Raw genomic sequence first — 20,592 nt, 5'->3', positions numbered from 1 at the left:
AGGAAATCTCATCACATGCTACAACATCAACTTTGAGGACATTATGCTAAGTAAAATAAGTCAGTCACAAAAAGACAGATACTACACGACTCCACTTATATTAGATACCTAAAGTCATCAAACTCTTAGTAGAATATTGGCTGCCGGGGCTGGGGGCGGGGGAAAGAGGAATTGTTTAATGTTCATAGAGTTTGAATGTTGCAAGATGCAAAAGTTCTAGAGGTGTTTGCACAATAACATGCCTATAGCTAACACTAGTGCACTATACACATAAAAATGGTTAATATGGTAAATTTTATGTTATATGTTTTTTACCACAATAAAAAAAATTGATGTCCAGATCACACAACCCAAGTCAATTAAATCATAATCTCTATGGGGTGGGACTCAGGCATTAGTATCTTTTTTTTTAAAAGCTTCTCAGTGATTCCAATGTGCAGACTATTTTGAGAACCACTAATCTAGTCCAGATAATGTTGGGAGGACAGTAGCAAACAAACAAACATAAAAAGATGCAATAATGCTGGAACTAAGGCAGGTACCATCAGGTTATTGGGAGGAAAGATCATGGCTTCAATTTAGGTGTGTTGAGCAGAGGGGTTCCCAAGAGAAGATGCTGGAAAGGCAGCCGGATAAGTGGTTCTGAGGCTCACAGAAGGTATCTGGGAGGGAGATGGAGATCCCAGAGCCAGTGGAAGGTGACCTGAAGAAACTGCCCAGGAGAAGTCACAGAAAGAGAGAAGGAAACGCTTTCAGGAAATCAGCCCCCAAAACAACCAAATTTAAGAGGCAGGCAAAGGAAGAGGAGCTTGGAAAGGAGGAGCCAGAGAGGTAGGAAGAAAACCAGGAGCAAACCAGGCCACAGAAGCCCAGGGAAGAGAACATTTAGGAAAGTTCTCTCCCGATTCTTTCCATTATTAACCTCTAGTCCTCAAGCAAGAGCCTCAGCTTCCTTGTGTGTAGGTTGCAAACAATAACGACCTCATTAGGCTTGCGGTGAGAATTTGATGAAGTAACGCATATGAAGAGCTTAGCACAATACCCTTCACAGAGCAAGCACTCAAATACAAGTTAATCTGTAAGGGGAGCTGCTGGCGGGCAGTGTCATATGCTGAGAAGAGACAGGGGAAGATGATGGTTCAAAGTGCCCACTGGCTTTAACAATGTGGAGGCTCCTGGTGACTTCAGGGGATTGAGGGGAAGTCGGCAGCAGGCGGCAATGGGCCAAGGAAGTGGAGACAAGGGCTTCTATGGCTTGCTCTTTGAAAAGTGCATGAATGCGGCTTCCAGTTTTAAATGGTAACCATCTAGCAACCCTCACCTCCAGTCTCTCCCAAATTCTAATACCTAAAGATACAGAAAGAGTTGAAAACACAGAACATCACCATAAACTAGTCTTGATGGCTGATTGCCAGATTGGAGGGAGGGGGAGCAGAGTCGCATATTTCCACCTGTGATAAAACCAATGGAAATAGACTGAAAAATGCAACTGTAGTAACCCCCCAGGCTATGCTGCCCACAGAGTGACATGGCCTCCCATCCTAGAAATAACTTGAAAGATCCTTTATCCTTCCTCCCACTGTCTGACTCTTTAAAAAAAAAAAAAAAAAAGCTAAGTCTTTGTCAACGGGACAACTCACAGGCATCATGCTATCGCTTAGTTGTCTTGGAGGAAAAGTGTTCTTCCCTGTTCCCAGAGAGAGCCTCTTCAGCCTAAATGCACTTGGAGATGGCAGATCCCGGACAAGGTGTAGGTACCAAAGGGAGAAGAGTGATGAAACATCCTAGGAAGTGGCACAATCCCTTGTACATGCAGATAGAGGGCAGGGAAAGGAAAGAGCTAGAAATGTCATTTTTAAAAGCATTTGTTGAAAGCTATCAGATGGCTAGGATATAGAGGTAGAAGGTTCAGCCAGCACCCAAGTGGTACCAAGACTACAGAAGACACTATTGGAAATCTATTCAACAGCCATGTCCCCTTCCCTGCTGACTGAGCCCAGTTTTTGATTCAGGGTCTCCCCACCCCCAGGTGACTCAGGTTAATTCTGATGGTTCTAAAACACCTGCGTGCACTCACTCCCTTTACCAATAATTGGGCTAGGGTTGGGTTTATAATCCTGTTCTGCCCAACTTAATGAGAAACCACCTAAGGGAAGGAGGGATTCTGGGAAAGATTTCTTGCTCTTAAAGAGACATCTGCAAGGAAGAAACAGTTCTTTTTCTGCCCTGCATGGTTAGGATGTGATGTCTGGAACTGCTGCATCCAACCTGCCACCTTAAGGGAACCAGCCTGTTATAAGGATGGCAGAGTGTAGAGGCAGAAAGAACTTGGGTCCTCAAGAACACTGTTGAGCTGCTTAATTAACAAAGCTCTAATTCCACTCTTCTTAGGTAAGCTATGAGATCATGCCAGTTGCATGTCATTTGGATTAAGATGTATTGTTACTTGCAGCTAAAAGCCTTACAAACCAATCCGAAGGACAATTCACATATCTTGGTTTTTTGGTTTTTTGTTTCTGCAAGCATCAGCTGTTTCTATGTTCAAGAACAAGTAAACAGAAACACCAAAAATGGGGCATATGAAAAAATATTTCTGAATAAGCAAAAAAATTATTATTCTGAAGACTCAGGAGGAGCAGATCTTTAAGAGTCATTTAGTACAACAGTTAGAAGAACAAGTGAGGAGGCTGTCTGGCATCTTCAAGAAGATGAAAGAAAACACAGCTTCCTGAAGTAGAAACAGAAGGCCACGAAGAGAAAACAGATGGAGAAGAAAAAGAAACAGAATGGGATGAGATTAAAGTGGAGAAGGTGAGAAAGGCTTGTAGGGAAACTAAATGCACATTAGCAAAATTGAAAAGAAAATTCATTATAAGTATAAGGAGCTTAACAAAATCACAAGCAGAATGGGAAGTTTAAACTGCTTAGTCTTTGGAACATCAAGTAGACAGTAAGAAGGAAATGGTGGGGATAGGGTATAGCTCAGTGGAAGAGAGCATGCTTAGCATGCACCAGGTCCCGGTTCAATCCCAATGCCTCCATTTAAAAAAAAAAAAAAAATATATATATATATATATATATATATATATATATATAAAACCTCTGTCATACTATATATATATATACCCAATTACTATATATATACTATATATATATATACCCATATATATATATATATACCCAATTACCTACCCCCCCCACGCTATATATGGAGAGAGAAAGAGAAAGAAAACATCCCAGTTCAAAAATAATACATATCGCTTCAAAGCAGCCATGGAATCATTAAAATGTTTACTGTATCTTAGCCCACAAAGAAAACCTCAATTGTTACTTTAAAAAGCAAAAAATTGTACCAACCTTTTTTCTCTAAACATGAAGCAGTAAAATGCGAAACAAAAAGATGACAAAATGAAAGCAAGTCAACCAGAAATTAAAACACATTCTCTAAAATAATCTTAGTCAAAACTATACTAGAAGAAAACATAGGTCTACATTTTCATGACCTTGACTGAGGCAGTGGGTTCTTAAATATGAAACCAAAAGCACAAGCAACCAAAGAAAAAATTTAAGTGGACTTAATCAAAATTTAAAACTTTTGAGTTTCAAAGGATACCACTCAGGAAAGTGAAAGACGGGTGGCTGACAGAGGTGGAGGGTGAGGGGCAGGCAGAATGGGTGAAGGTGGTCAAAAGGTACAAACTTTCTGTTATAAAATAAATAAGTCCTAGGGATGTAATGTGCAGCATGGTGACTAGAGTTACCAATACTACACTATATATTTGAAAATTGCTAAAAGTAGATCTTTAAATTTCTCATCACAAGGAAATAAATTTGTAACAATGTGGGTTATGGATGTTCTAGACTTATTGTGGTGATCATTTTACAACATATACAAATATCAAATCATTATGTTGTATATCTGAAATTAATATTATGTTAAATGTAATTATATCTCAACTGGAGAAAAAGTGAGTGACAACCCACAAAGTAGGAGAAAATATTTGCAAATCATGTATCATAATGGTTGTTATATGTTGAACTGTGTGTCCTAGTACCTCTAGAATATAACTTTATTTGGAAATAGGGTCTTCACAGAGGTAATCACGTTAACATGAGGTCATTTGTGTGGGCCCTAATCCAGTGAGACTGGTGTCCTTATGAGAAGAGAGAAATTTAGACAGAGAGATAGACACTCATAGAAGGAAGACGATGTGAAGACACACAGGATAAAGAGGGCCATGTGATTGGGGTGATGTGCCTACAAGCCAAGAAAGGCCAAGGACAGCCAGCAAACACCAGAAGCTAGAAGGAAGGAAGGATTCTCCCCTAGAGCAGTCAGAGAGAGCACGACCCTGCTGACATCTTGATTTCAAATTTCTAGATTCCAGAAGTGTGAGACAATAAATTTCTTTCGTTTTAAGCCACCCAATTCTTTGTGCTTTGTTATACAGCACTCCTAGGAAAGGTCTAGTATCCAGAATATATATGTTAGGGGGAAAAAAACCCTCTTATAACTCAATGACAAAAAGAAAACCCAGCACATGAAAAGATGTCATTAGGGGAATGCAAATTGAAACTGCAATGAGCTACCACTTCACAGCCACTAGAATGGCTGAAATCAGCAAGACAAACAATAACAAGTGTTGGTGAGGATGTGGAGAAACTGGAACTCTTGTACATTGCTGATGGGAATGTAAAAAGGTATAGCTGCTTTGGAAGACAGTTTGACAATTCCTCAAAAAGTTAAGCAGCTCCTCAAAAAGATAAAAAGTTTCCATATGTATTGGTCAGCTCAGGCTGCCATAACAAGAGACTACAGATAGGGTGGCTTAAACAACAAAAATTTATTTCCTCACAGCTCTAGAGGCTAGAAATCCCAGATGATGCTTGCAGATTTATATTTGTATTCTAGTGAGGGCTCTCTTCCTGACTTGCAGACAGCCACCTTCTTGCTGTGTCCTCACCTGGCCTTTCCTCTGTGTTTTCACAGAGAGAGCAAAGGAGCTCTGATGTCTCTTCCTCTTCTGGTAAGGACAACAGTCCTTGAGATTAGGGCCCCTCCCTTATGATCTCATTAACCTTAATTATTTCCTTAATGGCCTTATCTCCAAATACAATCACACCAGGGGTTAGGGCTTCAACATATGAATTTAGGGGAGACAAGTCTGTCTATAACACCATGTGATCTAGCAATTCCACTCCTAAGTATATAGCCAAGAGAACTGAAAAACCTATGTTTCCTCAAAAACTTGTACATGAATGTAAATAGCAGCATTATTCATAATAGCCAAAAAGTAGAAACTGCCCAAAGTCTATAAACTGAATAAATAAACAAAACTGTGATATATTCATACACTAGAATATTAGCCATAAAAAGGAATGGCATACTGATACATGCTAAACATTGACAAACCTTGAAAACATTATGCTAAGTGAAAAAAGCCAGACACAGAAGTCTACATATTGTATAATTCCATGTATATAAAATGCCCAGAATTGGCAAATCCATAGAGGCAGAAAGTAGATTAGTGGTTTTTTGGGGCCAGAGGGTGGTAGGAGGAATGGAGAGTAACTGTTAATGGGTTTCTTTGGGGGGTGATGAAAATGTTCTGGAACAAGATAGTTAGCGATAGTTGCAAAGGGAAAACAACTGAATTGTACACTTTAAAAGATATGTGAAATTTTATGGTATGTGAATTATATCTACAAAAAAAGACAGTACTAACAATGTGATATATTATATATAAAAACATACTGGAGGGGGGAGGGTATAGCTCAAGTGGTAGAGTGCATGCTTAGCATGCACGAGGTCCTGGGTTCAATCCCCAGTATCTCCTCTGAAAAAATAAACCTAGTTACTTTCCCCCTAAAATAAAAAAAGTAATACAATAATAAATACATAAATAAATAAAATTAAAAAAAAAACATACTGGATGTGACCAAAGCTACACTGAGAGGAAAACTTATAGGCTTAAAATATTAAAACTGTAATATAAAAACTAAGCACTGAACTCACCTAGAAAAAGACTTCAGGAAAGCAGGAGGATGGTATTAATAAAGATAAAAACCATAAAATAAGTGACAAAAGTATAGAGCAGTGAAATTGATAAATTCAAGAGCTGATTATTTGTCATAACCAATAAAATAAACTTCTGGCAAGAATACTCAAGAGAAAAAGGAATAGGCAGAAGACTTAAATAGAAGACATTTCTCCAAAGAAGACATACCGATGGCCAATAGGCACATGAAAAGATGCTCAATATTGCTAATTATTAGAGAAATGCAAATCAAAACTACAATGAAGTAACACCTCACACCAGTCAGAACGGCCATCATTAAAAAGTCTATAAATAATAAATGCCGGAGAGGGTGTAGAGAAAAGGGACCCCTCCTTCACTGTTGGTGGGAATGTAAACTGGTGCAGCCACTATGGAGAACAGTATTGAGGTTCCTTAAAAAACTAAAAGTAGAGTTAATGTATGATCTAGCAATGCCACTCTTGGGCATTTATCCAGAGAAAACTCTGATTCAAAAAGATACATGTGCCCCAACATTCGTAGCAGCACTATTTACAACAGCCAAGACATGGAAGCAACCTGAATGTCCATCAACAGAGGAATGGGTAAAGAAGTTGATATATATATATACTTTATATATATAATACTAAATATTATATTAATTATATACATATATAAATATATATATTAATATATATAATACTACACAGCCATAAAAAAGAATGAAATAATGCCATTTGCAGCAACATGGATGGACCTAGAGATTATCATATTATGGGAAGAAAGTCAAACAAAGACAAATATCATGTGATATCATTTATATATGGAATCTTTAAAAAAATGATACAAGTAAACTTATTTACAAACCAGAAGTAGATTTACAGCCATACAAAACAAACTGGCTACCAAAGGGGGAAAGGTAGGGAGGGATAAACTAGGAGTTTGGGATTAACATATACAAACTACTCTATATAAAACAAACAAAAAACAAGGACCTACTGTATAGCACAGGGATCTATATTCAATATCTTATAATATCCTATAATGAAAATACTCTGAAAAAGAATATATATATATATATATACACACACACACATATATGTATGCATATCTGAATCACTTTGCTACACCTGAAAAACACAACACTGTAAGTCAACTATACGTCAATAAAAAACTTAAAAATAAATTTAAAAAAAGTTGACTGTGGTTTGGACAGATGATCCAAGCCAAGATGAATCTGTTTTGTTTTTTTTTTTAAGAAGTTATGGAAAAGATAGAGAATATCATCAAACAGAGCCCAGAAGAAGGAACAGGGCCCAGAACGTTTCCCAGGCAGTTTTGCATGCCTTCAAAGAATGATAATTATGCTATTTAAACTGTTCCAGAGCAGAGAAAAAGAAGAGATTATTTCCAATGACTTTTTCAAAGCCAGCATTACCAAAATGTTAAAACTTGACAAAGAACACAATAATTTAAAAAAAAAACACTAATCTCTTATAAATCTAGATGGAAAAAAAATCAAAATATAAGCAAATTAATTCAGCAAATGTTAAAAGAATAATACCCTCATATCGTAGTGTATAATCTAGAAATGCAAAAAGAGCTTACATTGAAAAACCCGTTAATAGAATTCACCATACTGACAGGTCAAAGGAGAAAAAAACCATGTGGTCATCTTGAAAGATGCTTAAGAAGCATTTTGTAAAATTAACATCCATTGCTGATTTTTTTTTAAGTTCTAGTAAAAAGTGAAAGTAATATACGGTCAAGAGGCTAAAAGCACAGGGCTTTGGTGGTAGACAGACCTGAGTTCAAAGATGGGTCTCCACCACTAGCTGGCTAACTTTGGAAAATTCACTTGGCCTCTCAGTTTCATCATTTGAAAGATGATTATCATTCTGTTTAAGCGAATTAATATAAAAAAAATTCACATTGCACAGTGCCCAACACAGAGCAGCCCTCAATCAGTGGCAGCTTAGTATTTTTATTAATGAAATAGAAACAAAGAATATGTCCTTATAAATCCATCTATACCAAGATTGTTAATAGAAAGTACCAGATAAAAACTTGTATTACGTGTATCATGCAAAAGGGACTTTATAATAGATAGTTCTAGATATGGATACAGAGAGAAAAAAATCTGGAAGTATGTACTCCAAGATATTAGTTGTGTACCTCTGGTTAATAGGATTATGGGTGCTTTTTCTTTCTCTGTACTGAATTTTGTAAAATGTAAACGCAATGGCAAATGTTAAATCACAATAGAGAGAGTAAAACAAAGAACAAAACTGTTGTTCCAGAAAACCAGACAAATTGGAAAACCTCTCCCCAGAGGCAGAGGAAATGGATTAAGAGCCGAAAATGACAAAGGAAGTGACAAGATTTAAGAATCAGAAAATGGATGTACAACCTAAGGCTTAGAGATTCTTAAGAGAGAGATTGGAGCTTTCAGAAGTTCTAGCCCAAGCAATAACTAAAAAAAAATTTTCCCCAGGAAAACAGAAAAAAAGGTATGTAGATCAAAAGTTTTACTATATTCTAGCCAAACTCAATAAAAAGAGATCAATATTGGTTAAATTTTATTTTCACCAGTATGGTAAAGAATTATACAAACATCCCACGCGTGCTCACATTTATACCCAAGTTGCTTACAAAAGAAAGAAAATGACCCTGGCCTCAGACTTCTCTGCAATACAACTGCCAGAAGACAGGGAAGCAGAGTCACAAACCAATCATATGTTCTCAGATACGAAAAGACTCAGAAACCACACCACTCACTGATCTTTCTTGCAAAGGATACTTGAAGGACTACTTGATGGTGTACCCCAGCTGAGTGAGAGACAAATCAAAATAAATGTTAAGAATGAGGAAGGCATAGTATAAAAAGATTGTAGGTCTTCATTTATTCATCTCAGTTCCAGACTCCAAAACATGACTGTCGTGTATTGACCAGTGAATTCTATCGCTTCTGCAGTCTGACCCTTCCGGCTACCTCGCCGTTTTCCAGGACCGGGAAAGAGATGACTCGTGCAGCAAAACCCTTGCAGAGGCCGAGAGACAGAGGCAAGGGGACACACCAGGTCCCTCTTTCTAAGACAGGAGAGGAGGAATGATTCTGCTTCCTACTGAAATTTTTGAAAAGGGAGGGCAAAAGATCGAGAGACTTTCCACCTCTTTTTCGGGGAAATGAGTAGCAAGGCAACTGCGGCGGTGGATGTGGGGCAAAGCCTTCCAGCGAGGTCAGGAGAAGGAAAAGCACGCACTGGCTCCGCAGACTCGCTGAACACTCATAACCTCTCTGGCCCAGGGGCACAGAGCCACCTGCATCCTCAATCCCTCCCCCGTGGCCCCCTCGGTGGGAGGTTTTTGTGCCCAGCGCTGATCTGAAACCCGGGACCGAGGTTTATCTGGAGTGGCTGCGGGCTGTGGGGATGCTCGCGGTGCGCGGGATGGGGAAGCACGCGGGGCGGCCTTACCCCCGGGCCCGGTGGAGACGGTGACCTGCGCGTAGGTGGCTCCCGCGGCGGCCGCCGGGCCCGACACGCCGTTGAGCGCCGCTACGCGCACGGTGTAGCGGGCGCCGGGCCGCAGGTGCAGCAGCGTGGCGGCGCGCTCCCGCAGCCCCGCCTGGCGCGGCAAGAAGGCCACGCGCGGCCCGCACGGCTCGCAGGCGCCCGCCGGGCCCTCGCGGCCGCAGCGCAGGCACAGCAGCGAGTAGGTGACGTCCGAGCGGCCGCCCGAGTCCGCCGGCGGCAGCCAGCGCAGCCGCAGCGCCAGCGGCGAGCGGCTCAGGCTGTACTGCAGGTCCCGCGGCGCCGAAGGCGGCCCTGGGGACACAGGGGCGGCCGCCGTCAGTAGGCGGCTGCGGGAAGGAGGCGCGGGGTGGGGGGCGTGGGGTCAGCGAGGCGGGACTGGGCCAGTGAGGAGCGGGATGTGGGAGTGGGGCGCGGTCAGTGAGAGGGTGGGAGGACGTTAGTGGGGGGGCGAAGATGAGGATCTGGGGACCGAGCGGGCTGTAAGGCCCCCTCCTGCCTGGAGAGTCCGGAGAGGCCAGGGCGGGAACGGTGGGGGAGGTCCACTCTACGATCCCCCAAGAAGCCTAACCTCATCCCTCTCTCTGTGGTCCTGTTCTTCCAACCCTAGGCCCCGGCCCCCATCCCTCCCCAGCAGGCTCCCCTCCCTCCACCCTACCAACCAGGTCGCTGGCCCCACATGCGCCTTGGTGCTCCCTGCCCTCACCGACGCCTCGACCACGCCTTTTTGAACCGCCCCCTCCCTGCCCCACCTCTGGAAGGCATTCAGGAGGGGGACTCACGGGTGCAGGACGCCGAGGGCGGGTCGGTGGGTGAGCGCGCGTAGTTGTCTTGGCACACGCAGAACGTGGAAGCGTTTTCCAGGGCCCGGCTGTGCTCGGGGCAGGGCGAGCAGAGGGGCCGCCGCGGGGACACCTTGTAAAACCCTGGGGGACAGGCTGCGGGGAGGAACTGCGTGAGGAGGGGGCTCCTCCACAGCTTCTTGCTCCCCCACTGTCCTGACTGCCTCATTAGGGGGCTTATATCCTCGAATTCTGATGGGGAATGGAGTGGGGGGACCACTCAGCTACTCCAGCACTGAACAACCCAGTATCACCTCACCCTTACTAAGCCCCTAATGTGTGAACACGAGTATTTCACTCTTAGTAATTCATTAAATGCTCACAACCACCTGTGAGGTACGTACATTAGCCTCATTTTTCAAATGAGGAAACTAAGGCTCAGAGAGGTTAAGTAACTTGCCCCAAGTCCCACAGCTAGTAAATAGTGGGAGTCCAACACAAGCAAACTGGTTTCAGAGCCCACACCATACTGCCCTGACGCCCACCAGAAGAAAAAAATGCCAAGCTTTCCAGTCTTGGAGTGAGAGCAGAAAAGAGGTGCCTCCAAGAGGTGTTCCCCGGTTACCCAGGACAGACACCCTCCCACTCCCAGTTACAAACACTCTGACACAGACACTGTTGTCAGAGCTCACCCTCCCACCACCACTATTTGGGGTTAATGCATCATAAATCCTCAGCTGACACATTTGGTTCCAATTTGAGAGAAGAGCCAGCCAGGTGGAGAGAGAAAGTTCTAGGTTCTACCCTTGACACATCATCAGTTACTTCACTACTCTCACTTCCCTTCCCCCAAAACTCATTTGTTAAGAGCACAGGCTTTTGTATCTAAACAACCTGGGTTTGCAGCTGTTTTGTACCCCTTATCTGCTGTGTGGCTTTGGGCAAGTTGGTCGACCTCTCTGAGGTTTGTAGAGAACACCTACCTCCAAAAGGTGGTTGGGGGATTGAGATAAAACAGGCAAACCGCTTACAGCACAGACAACATTTACACAATAATGGGAGTAATTACTATTCCTCCATCTCAGGCCTGAAGTGGGAACAGCTAAACACCCACTTTAAAAAATTTCTCACCAGCTGGGCCCGGGACGGAGGCAAATGGCTCCTAGCCCTCGTCTCAGAGCTGGGGTGGTCCTCACCTTGCTCCCTGCCCCTGCCAGGACTTCTCTATCCCTCTTCTCTAGTGTAGCTGGTTGTGGAAGGCTGGCTGCTCTCCAGTCCCAGGAAGACATAGTACAGCAGAAGGGGTGTAGATTAGCCCTTGGGAAGAACTTTCAGGCTGTCCAGGAGAAGAGGGCAAGGGAACTGAGGGTTCCCATTATCTGGAAGGCTTAAGCTTGGGAGGGTTCATCTCACCTAGCATCCTGGGCTTACGGCAGCTTTAGGCAGGGCCTCGGAAGCCCAGGAACCTTTGGAAATCTCTGCCTTCAGAACAAAGCGTGGAACTCACTAACATCATGGCCTCCCGAGCAACAGTAGCCCATGCTGGAACTCAAGAGACCTGGGTTCCAGTGTTACCTCTACCACTTCCAGCATCTCTCTGGCCTCAAGAAACCCTCAGTCAAATGTGAAGCATGACCTGCCCACCTCTGTTTGCCGAGTCTCACAGCAGAGGGGAAAGAACGCTGGAGGCTCCCTTTCTCCATGTGCATGTGGGCATCTGGGGTCCCAGGGATGGGCAGCCCCATTAGACACTGGTTACTTCTACATTAAGAGACTCTGTTTAGAAGAGGGTTGTACTGAGGGGAGGACTCAGGAAGTGACTCCTGACTTCTGGCCCCTCCCTCTTTTCCTCAAGGTCAGAGTCACAATTGCAGGGTTTGTCTAGTTCAACTCCCAGTGGCCCTCAGGCAGCTTTCCTAGCAGTAGCCACTGTCTTTGCTCAGATACTTGGTAATGGGGAGCCACCTTCTGCTGGGGCTGCCTCTGCTGCTGGCAGTTAGAAAGTTCTGTTGAGCCCAGATCAGCCTCCCTGCGTGGCACCCACCTCATGCCACCATGACAGGGTCTCAGTGTGCCCTGTGGAGCCATAGTATGTCTGCTTGGGTCCCTCTGCTCCAGGGCAGTCCTACAGAGATTTGAAGACACGGGTCATACACCCTGATTTCCCCCCAAGGGGAACCCCAAGTCTTTCAGTAATTGCTCTAGTGGCTGGGAGAGGAGGAACAAAAGTCCGGGTCATCTGCCTTTAGAGAGATCTCTGTATTTAGCACAGAAGGCATGTGGAAGGCCTTCACTTTCTAAATACAAATCTGACCATTTCACTTCCCTTTTTAAAACTCTCCAACAGCTCCACAATGCCAACCCCCTGCTCCCACCCTGCCATGTCACACTGAACTCTTCTTTCTGCACTTCGGGGTCTTCTCCCTTCTCTCCTGGCAAACTCCTATGTTTTTCAAAACCTCAGTTCAAAATAATACCTCCCTTGAGAAGCTTTCCCTGGCATCCTCTCCAGTTCCCTCCTCTCAGAGGCAAAGTTGATGCCGTTACAAATGGCCTTTGTCTGGTCTCAGCCTAAGTCAGAAGTGGGATTGGATTCCTAACTGTGTGTCTGTCTCTCTCGTTGCCCAGAGTGTATCCAAACCCCTTCCTCCAGCCCCTGATCCATTCATCCCACATTTTTTTTTTAGCGTCTACTATGAGCCAGCTGCTGTTCTGGACTCCGGAGCGACAGCAGTGAATAAGACAGACCAGCATCCCACTGTCCACTGGTACAGATGCCTTCCTCCTACCTCACAGGGAGAGGGGAGGCCATCAGGTGGTTATTCTCTCAATGCCTGGTTCTCAAACCCACAAACTCCTCCATCCACACCCATCTTCCCTCTCCTTCCTTCCTTCCAGATTTGCAAGAGGGGTGAGCCCCACTCCAGTTGAAGATCAGCCCCTCCTTCCCTCTGGATCTCACCCTTCACCTCCTCCCAGACTACCTTCATTCGGGCATCTCACCTCCTGATTCTTACCCTGCTTCTTGTCTACCAGCACTTCCCACTGACAGTACAGGGAGTGGAGCTTTAAAAGCAGTCCATTTAGGGTGCGGGCAGTAGGGCACTGTCTGCAAAACCAATAAAACTGACAAAACATGGCCTGCTTTTTGTTAGCAGCATGCGTCAGCAATTCTGACCCACATCGGTAATAAAATACTTCTCCTTGAGGCCAGCCACTCCCACGGTCCCCGCCCCCCATTTGGTACCCCATTGGCTCCTGCCTTCATCATGTAAACAAGGCTCCCACCTACAGTAGAAAACCTCTTTCCACCCAATGTCCTCCCCAAGACATGCCACCCTCTCCTCCCCTTTCAAACCGAGACTCCAGAGAGGGTGTACCTTCCCTGGCTCTAGTTCTGGCTTCCTTCATCCTACCCACTGCAGCAGGTCACTCTCTCCATCATTCAGCTGAGACTGCTCTCACCAGGCAGACACTGGCCAATCCACACCTTACCTGACTGCTCACCAACCCTGCAGGCCATTCCCTCCTAGACATCTCATTGCCTTTGACTACCATGAAATCACACTCTCCTCTAGCCTCTGATCACTGCCTTGCAGTCTTTCATGGGCTCCGTTTCTCCCACTTCCCCTTATGTGTTACTCTTCTGTGAGACGTCATCATTGGCCCTCTTGCTTCTTGGCCCCATACATTCTCCCTGGTCTGTCCCCACCACACCCGCGACTTCAAGTAGCATCTCTCTCTGTTGCTGAGCTCCCAACCCATGTTCTAGCTACCTCTACTTCAAGGCACCATGGAAACCATCAATTTCATAGGTCCATCCATGATCTGCATTCTCTACCCCAGTGAATTACTCTATCCATTCAGTCCTCCAGATGCATATAAGTCAAAAAGACTCCTTTCTCCTCTGGGATCACATGGTCACCAAGTGCTGTGGATGCTTTCTCGTTATCACATCCATCCTCATCTCTCAATGATCTCTGCTACTGCCTTAGTTCAGACCTTGTGCTCTTTCTCCTGAACTATTGGATCATCTTCTTTCCTCATCTTCTGGTCTCTATTCTTTCCTTCTCCAATCCTTTCTTTGTAATTGTAGCTCGAGTTATCTTTTGAAAATAGAAATCTGAATATGTCACCTCTCTGCTTCAAATCCTCCCTAATGATCTAAAGTCTAAAGTCTAAGCTCTTTATCCCAGTGTTCAAGGCCCTTCATGATTTGCTCCTACCCCTCTCCAGCCCCATCACCCCTCAGCCCTTCATGATTTGCCCCTGCCCCTCTCCAGCCCCATCACCCCTCACACCCCCAAATGCCCCCTGCTCCGGCCATGCTGACTTACCAAGCCCCAACCATGCTACGTTCTCTCCTGCCTCTGTGCTTCTGCACACAATCTCTCAACCCAGAATGCTCTCAGCTGCCTGGAAGAAAGGGCTTCTCACCATCTCTCTCCACCCTTAGAATTGGGTTCTCCAGTCTCCAGGATCCCTCAGCTTTCTATTGATACATATCACACCCTATGATGACTGCTCATTCACACAATACATTTCCATTGGGCACCTACCATATGTCCTGTTATGGACATTGGAGCTGCTGAGACTAATACAACCCATTGCCTGAGCTCAAGAAGTTCCTAGTCCAGTGGTGGAAACACACATAAGTAGGTCACTGCTTATACCATGGAGTGAGAACAGAAATAGAGGTTTGGAGAGCACAGAGGTAGATCGCAACCTTACCTGGAGAGCTCAGGAAAGTTCATGTCTCCAAGTCCCTTACTGAACCACAAGTTCCCCCAGGGAAGAGATGGTGAAATTCATCTACATACATATAGTAAACCCTCAATAAATGCAGATGGTGTGTTCTCAATTCATATTGAATGGATAACTGAACAAAGAAATGAGAGCAAGTTTAGTCACCACCCCCTGCCCTGTCTTCCCACCACTGTATTAATCCCTCTATTAGACCGTATATCACCCTGTCGTGATTTTTAAATTTTTACATCTTTCCATCTAGGCTGTTAGTTTCTCAAGAGTTGAGATTGTGCCTGATTCATTTCTGTTGCCCTGGCACCCAGAAAAGGGCCTGGTTTAGAAAAAGTATCACTTGATCTTTCTCCATTAAGTGCACACATCCATCCCCCATTCTTACCCTCAATTCTGAAAGCCACAAATAGGGGAGAGAAGAGGAGGTCTGATCCTGGGGCCCCTACAGACCAAAGAGCCCAACAGAACCGCAACATGGAGGATCCCCCTAGGGCGCACAGTGACTCTAGTTCAGAGAAGTGGGTGGGATCTTAGCAGTCATCTAGTGCAGCCTCCCAATCTCTTGCCCTCTCCAGCTCATGTTGTTGACTTGCATGTTGTCAGTGACAGGGAGCTCACTCTCTATAATGTACCCAATCCCACTAGCCCCTTGCTCGACGAGTTGGACTACTGTAGTGTTCTTCCTTATGCATAAGGGAGGCAGGATGGTGTAGTGGAAAGAACTTGAGAGTTGGGCAAATTTGGATTCAAATCCTGGTTCTCCATTTCCTAACTGCAGGTGAGGGGTTAATCTCTCTGAGCTTGTTTCCTCATCTGCGAAATAGGGATAATGATGACTTTATTGCTCTGAATAAGTGAGAAGACCTGTGTGAGGTGCTTGTCGTGGTGCCTGAAATATAGGTCCCTGATGCTTCTTATATGGAGTCAATGCACCTCCCTTAACTTCACTCACTGGTCCTGGCTGCGGTAACTGGAAGCGCCACAGAAAGTCACAACTCTGGGCTCCACAGCCTACGGCTTCCCCACTCCCCACCCTGCCTCTTTCATCTAGTGCACACTCTCTCCCAACTGCCATCTGAGTGCTACACTCCCACACCACACCCCCCAGAGCGCTGGATACCTTCACAGATGTCACCACGTTCCTGGAATCCCGCACTGCAGCTGCAGCGGCCCACGGGCACAAGCCACTCGCCATCGGCGCCGCAGTGCATGCGCGGGGGGCTGCCGGGCTCCCCTTCTGAGTGCGCCACGCACGTTCCGGTCACCTCCACCAGCGTGGAGAAGGCGCTCTCGGCTGCGGTGGCTGGGAACGCCGCCAGGCCCCGCACCGTGGCGCGGCACTGCTTGTAGTAGACGCGCACGGAGACCAGCGCCACGCATGCGCCCACGTCCTGGAAGGCCAGGTGGAAACCCCGCCGGCTGAGCGGACCAATCTCCCGCACCTCTGTGTTCAGCTTCATCTTGCGTTCGCCCAAGTCCCCCTGAGTGAAGCTCTCGTCTGCCGCGATCGTGTCAATCTTGCGGGGCCTGTTGCCCGCTGTGAGGGGACGCCCGCGGCCCAGATCGGCTTCGGTTTCCAGGTAGTAGACATTGAAAGTCTCCTTGCAGGTGCCCGCGGCTCCGGGGATGCTGCTGCAGTCGCGCAGTGTGAACTGCAGCTCCACGAATATGCGCTGCCCTCGGCCACGGCTGATCCAGCCAGTCTGCAACCAGTTGTCCTGGTTGGGCTCCAACACGTTGCACACCTGGTATGTGCGGATGGGACGGTCGTGTTCGTCCACGCCGCTAATCTCCTCCCACTGGGGTGTAGAACAAAGATGTAGGCAGCTCAGAGCCAAGTCGCCCCCAAGAGGTCAAGTCCTGGCGGTGACTCGGGCTGAACCCCCTCCCCTTCCCCTTCATTCTGCATTCTCTTCTCCCCTCCTTCCCCATATCCACCCCTGAAATTACAAGACACAGAGATGGGAGAAATGTTGGAGACAATTGATGGGGAAACTGAGGCTCCAGAGAGAGGTAACTTGAGTGTATACATACGTCGAGTTAGTAGCAGAGCTGGAAAGCTAGTGGAGGTAGAGGTGGAGAGCTAGGAATGGGGTCTCCTGACACGCAGCGCCTTTCCTCGACACCAAGCTGCTCTTACACCATCACATCTCCCCACCACTACCTCAAGTTTCCAAGCCTCTTTTTGTATTCCCAGTCTTTCTTGTTCTGTCAATCCACCCATCAACAACACTGCTTGGAGGATCTACAGAGTTCAAGGCCCCGTCCAGCATTGGCTCCATCCAGATGCCATATTTCTGTTCCTAGACACAGCTAGCTCTCTTCTCACTTATCTTTTTGCTTTTTTTTTTTTTTTTTTTCCTGACCGAAGACTCAATGTTTTCTAATAGGCCACTCTGGCCTGAAGCCTGGGCTGGTGGAGACCACATGCTCCGAGGAGCATTTTGATCTGATGTAACCACGAGGAGCTAAAGGTTCTGAGTCCTGGACCACCAGAGTGTCCTAGGGACAGGGAGGGAAAGGCTTACACTTACCCCATTACTTGGCAGTGCAGTCCAGCCCAGCTCAGCCTGGGAGGCTTTGGAATCCAGGAGGATGACTAGAGAGAGGGGAGAACAGAAATGCCAGAGAGCTAGAAGTTCAAGAGGGTGAGATCCTTGGTGAGTTCACTTCATATTTGCTAACAGGGAAAATGAAGAATGTGGCGAAGGACACGGACAACTTTTCCTCACACCACACTTCCTCACAAAGGGTGTGAGGCGCTCTAGTCTAAAGACAAATAATCACAATGATTAGGAGGGAGCCTATATTAGTTTCCTGTAGCTTCTCTAACAAATTACTGCAGACTTAATGGCTTAAAACAAAACAAAACAAATTATTATCTTACAATTCTGGAGGCCAGAAGTTGAAAATCGGTTTCACTGGTCTAAAGTCAGGGTGTTGGCAGGACTGGTCCCTTCTGGAGGCTAAAAGGGGAAAATCCATTTCCTTGCCTTCTTCAGCTTCTAGTAGCCACCTGGATTCCTTGGCTTGTGGCTGCTTCCTCCATTTTCAAATCACACCATTCCAATCTCTGCTTCTGTCATCTCATTGCCTTCTCCTCCATCTCTAACTCCTCCTGTGTCCCTCTTATGAGGATAGTTGTGATTACAATTGGGCCCACCCATATAATCTAGGGTAATCTCTCCATCTCAAGATCCTTAACCACATTTGCAAAGCCTATTGCTATTTATGATAACATTCACAGGTTCTGGGGATTAGGGTGTGGAAATATTTGGGGAGCCATTATTCAGCCTGACTCAGAATCCATGACAAGTACTCTAAGACTGGTTCTAAAAATGGGAGGGGGATGTCAGTGATCTCCTCACCTTCCCAGGGTCCCTAAATTATAACTGAATGTCAAGAAGAGGGAGAAAAAGGATTCCTATATACACCCCTGAATTCACTTATACTCTAGGGGTTCTTCTGAGGTCTTGGGTCACCAGGGATGGAGGAAACTTGAACCTTATTAGTTTGACTCTCAGGGCCTCCAGGGAAAACGAACTGGAGAGACCCTGCCAGCAGCAAGAGAAGTGAAAATCTCTCATCTCCTCAGCCAGCGCCTTGGTCAGGCGCTGTCACCTCCACTGCCTTTGAAAGACTGTCAGGGCTCCTTTAATATGTGAAACCACGACCCCTCCTACACAAGAGAGGCTTGGAGTCACTTTCTTCCCCCAGGAGGCATCTGACCAGCAGTCTGAATTCTGCTCTTAGTATCAGTTCCAGAGAAGCACTGGTCTGGACAGCACCGCAGCAGCTCAGAGTCCAGGCCATCCCCAAATCTCGGAAGATTACTCATCTGGAGATTAAGAAAGGAGGTGGGACTCCAAGGTGAGAACATTTAAGAGGGTTGGCCCAAGAGGCATCAGCGACAGTGGGCAGGACAGCTGACAGCTTCCCGATTTCTGTTTAACTGACAGCACATCAGAATTGCATATTGGAAAGCATCAGAGATCCAGCGCCCTGACCAATCCCTCAGCCAACGCCTCAGATTCCAGTTCTTCCGGAATCTGCACCTGGATATTACGCCTCTGGATTCAACTGAGTGTACAGCTCCCCCAAATTCAGAGTCAGAGGCAAGACACGGGCTCTGGTACAGCTGACAGCCCGAAACCCGGCAACGCGGTTTGCGCTCGTTAGTCTTACGCTTCAAATTCAGCACTGCGGACAGCTCCCTGGTCAGCACGTCGGGCAGCTCCGGGACACAGAACCCACCCTCCGTCCTCCGCCTCCAGCCGCCCCACCAGCGCTCTACCTCCTGTTTGCCACGCAGTGATCCCCTAGCCACCGGCTGTTCGGGCTCCATTCTGCCTCCCCATGCTCCGATCTCACCTCCGCATCTCCCTGCCCCCACACCTCCCACCTCCAATCGCTCAGCCTGTCCGTCTCACCAGCCTCTGAACGGCCGCCTCTGGCTCCCACGGTTTCTGGTCTCTTTCTTCCCTAGCATCCCAGGTCTCCAGTCCCCGAGTTCCTCAATGTTCCTCTCTTTTTCACTGCTTAGCCACCTTTTTTCTCTGTCTCTCCAGTTCTTTGCTTCTCGCTGCCCGCTTGCTTCAAACCCCAATATAGATTCTAGTCTCTCCATACACTCCTTCCCCCAGCACCCCACTTCTCCAGCCTCCTATGTTTTGGCATCCCAGGCTCCAAGAACAACCACCAGTCTCACCTTCCTCGGCAGTCCCGGGCCTCCCTGGTCCCAAAAGCAAGGCGAGACAGAGCGGCATCAGGCAGACAAACTGGCGCAGCGGATGTGGGCCGGCTCTGGTCTCCATGGTCCGCAGACCGAGCTGTCAGTGTGGCGGCGGCTCAAGCCGCGCCAGCCCCAGCACCGCTGAGCAGTGCCCCCAGACCCCAGCGCCGGCTAGGGGCGGGATCTCGCCGGTGACCATCATCCATGAGGACCAATCACTAGGCACCGCCGCGAGAAGCCCACCAATCTTTGCCAGGGGTGGAGTTTCATAGGCCAGAGGGGGAACAGAGAATTGGAGGGGGGAAGGAAGGGGTCCCGCCAATCTCCAAACCGTGGGGGTGGGGCAGCGCTGAGTGCTGATGGGGCTCATGGGGAGGGGGATGAGTTGGCGTTGGTGGCCCAGAGCACTGTACCTTAGCCTCTTGTTCCTGAGAAGTAGACAATGTGGGCGTGGCTTAAGGAGGAGCGAACCTCGGGGAGGCAGCGACACCTGCAGCCTCTGAGATAACGTGGAAGACCCCTCGTTCCCAGGACTTGCAGGACGGTTTTGAATCCTGGTGTCCTGACCCCAAGCTCTAGGGAGCCCCTCTGTCTCCCAGGCCTTGGCTTCTCCCTGTGTCTGCGGCTTCTGGTGTCTCGTGGCTCGATCCCGCCCCCTTTTCTCCCCGCCCTCTTCACACACACACACACACACACACACACACACACACACACACACACACACACACAGCGGCTGGCGAAAGGGGCCAAGCCCGACTCCGAGAGCTATT

General features: G+C 46.8%; 1 protein-coding gene across 1 annotated transcript in view; it reads right to left on the bottom strand.

Moving 5' to 3' along the window:
• Positions 1-19,947, bottom strand: part of EPHA10 (EPH receptor A10) — a 38,847-nt gene extending 18,900 nt beyond the window's left edge. Inside the window, exons 1-5 of the mRNA XM_031464799.2 lie at positions 19,799-19,947; positions 17,625-17,689; positions 16,211-16,889; positions 10,333-10,488; positions 9,494-9,844 (exon numbers count right to left, since the gene is read on the bottom strand). Of these exons, the coding sequence (XP_031320659.2) occupies positions 9,494-9,844; positions 10,333-10,488; positions 16,211-16,889; positions 17,625-17,689; positions 19,799-19,904 (1,357 nt within the window). The 5' untranslated portion in view covers positions 19,905-19,947. The remainder of the gene's footprint in view (positions 1-9,493; positions 9,845-10,332; positions 10,489-16,210; positions 16,890-17,624; positions 17,690-19,798) is intronic.
• Positions 19,948-20,592: the final 645 nt, after the last annotated feature.

Source organism: Camelus dromedarius, chromosome 14 (assembly GCF_036321535.1).
Source record: "Camelus dromedarius isolate mCamDro1 chromosome 14, mCamDro1.pat, whole genome shotgun sequence".
Classification (NCBI taxonomy): Eukaryota; Metazoa; Chordata; class Mammalia; order Artiodactyla; family Camelidae; genus Camelus; species Camelus dromedarius.
The sequence above is the reverse complement of the archived record's forward strand: the minus strand, read 5'-3'. Positions and strand labels throughout refer to the sequence as shown.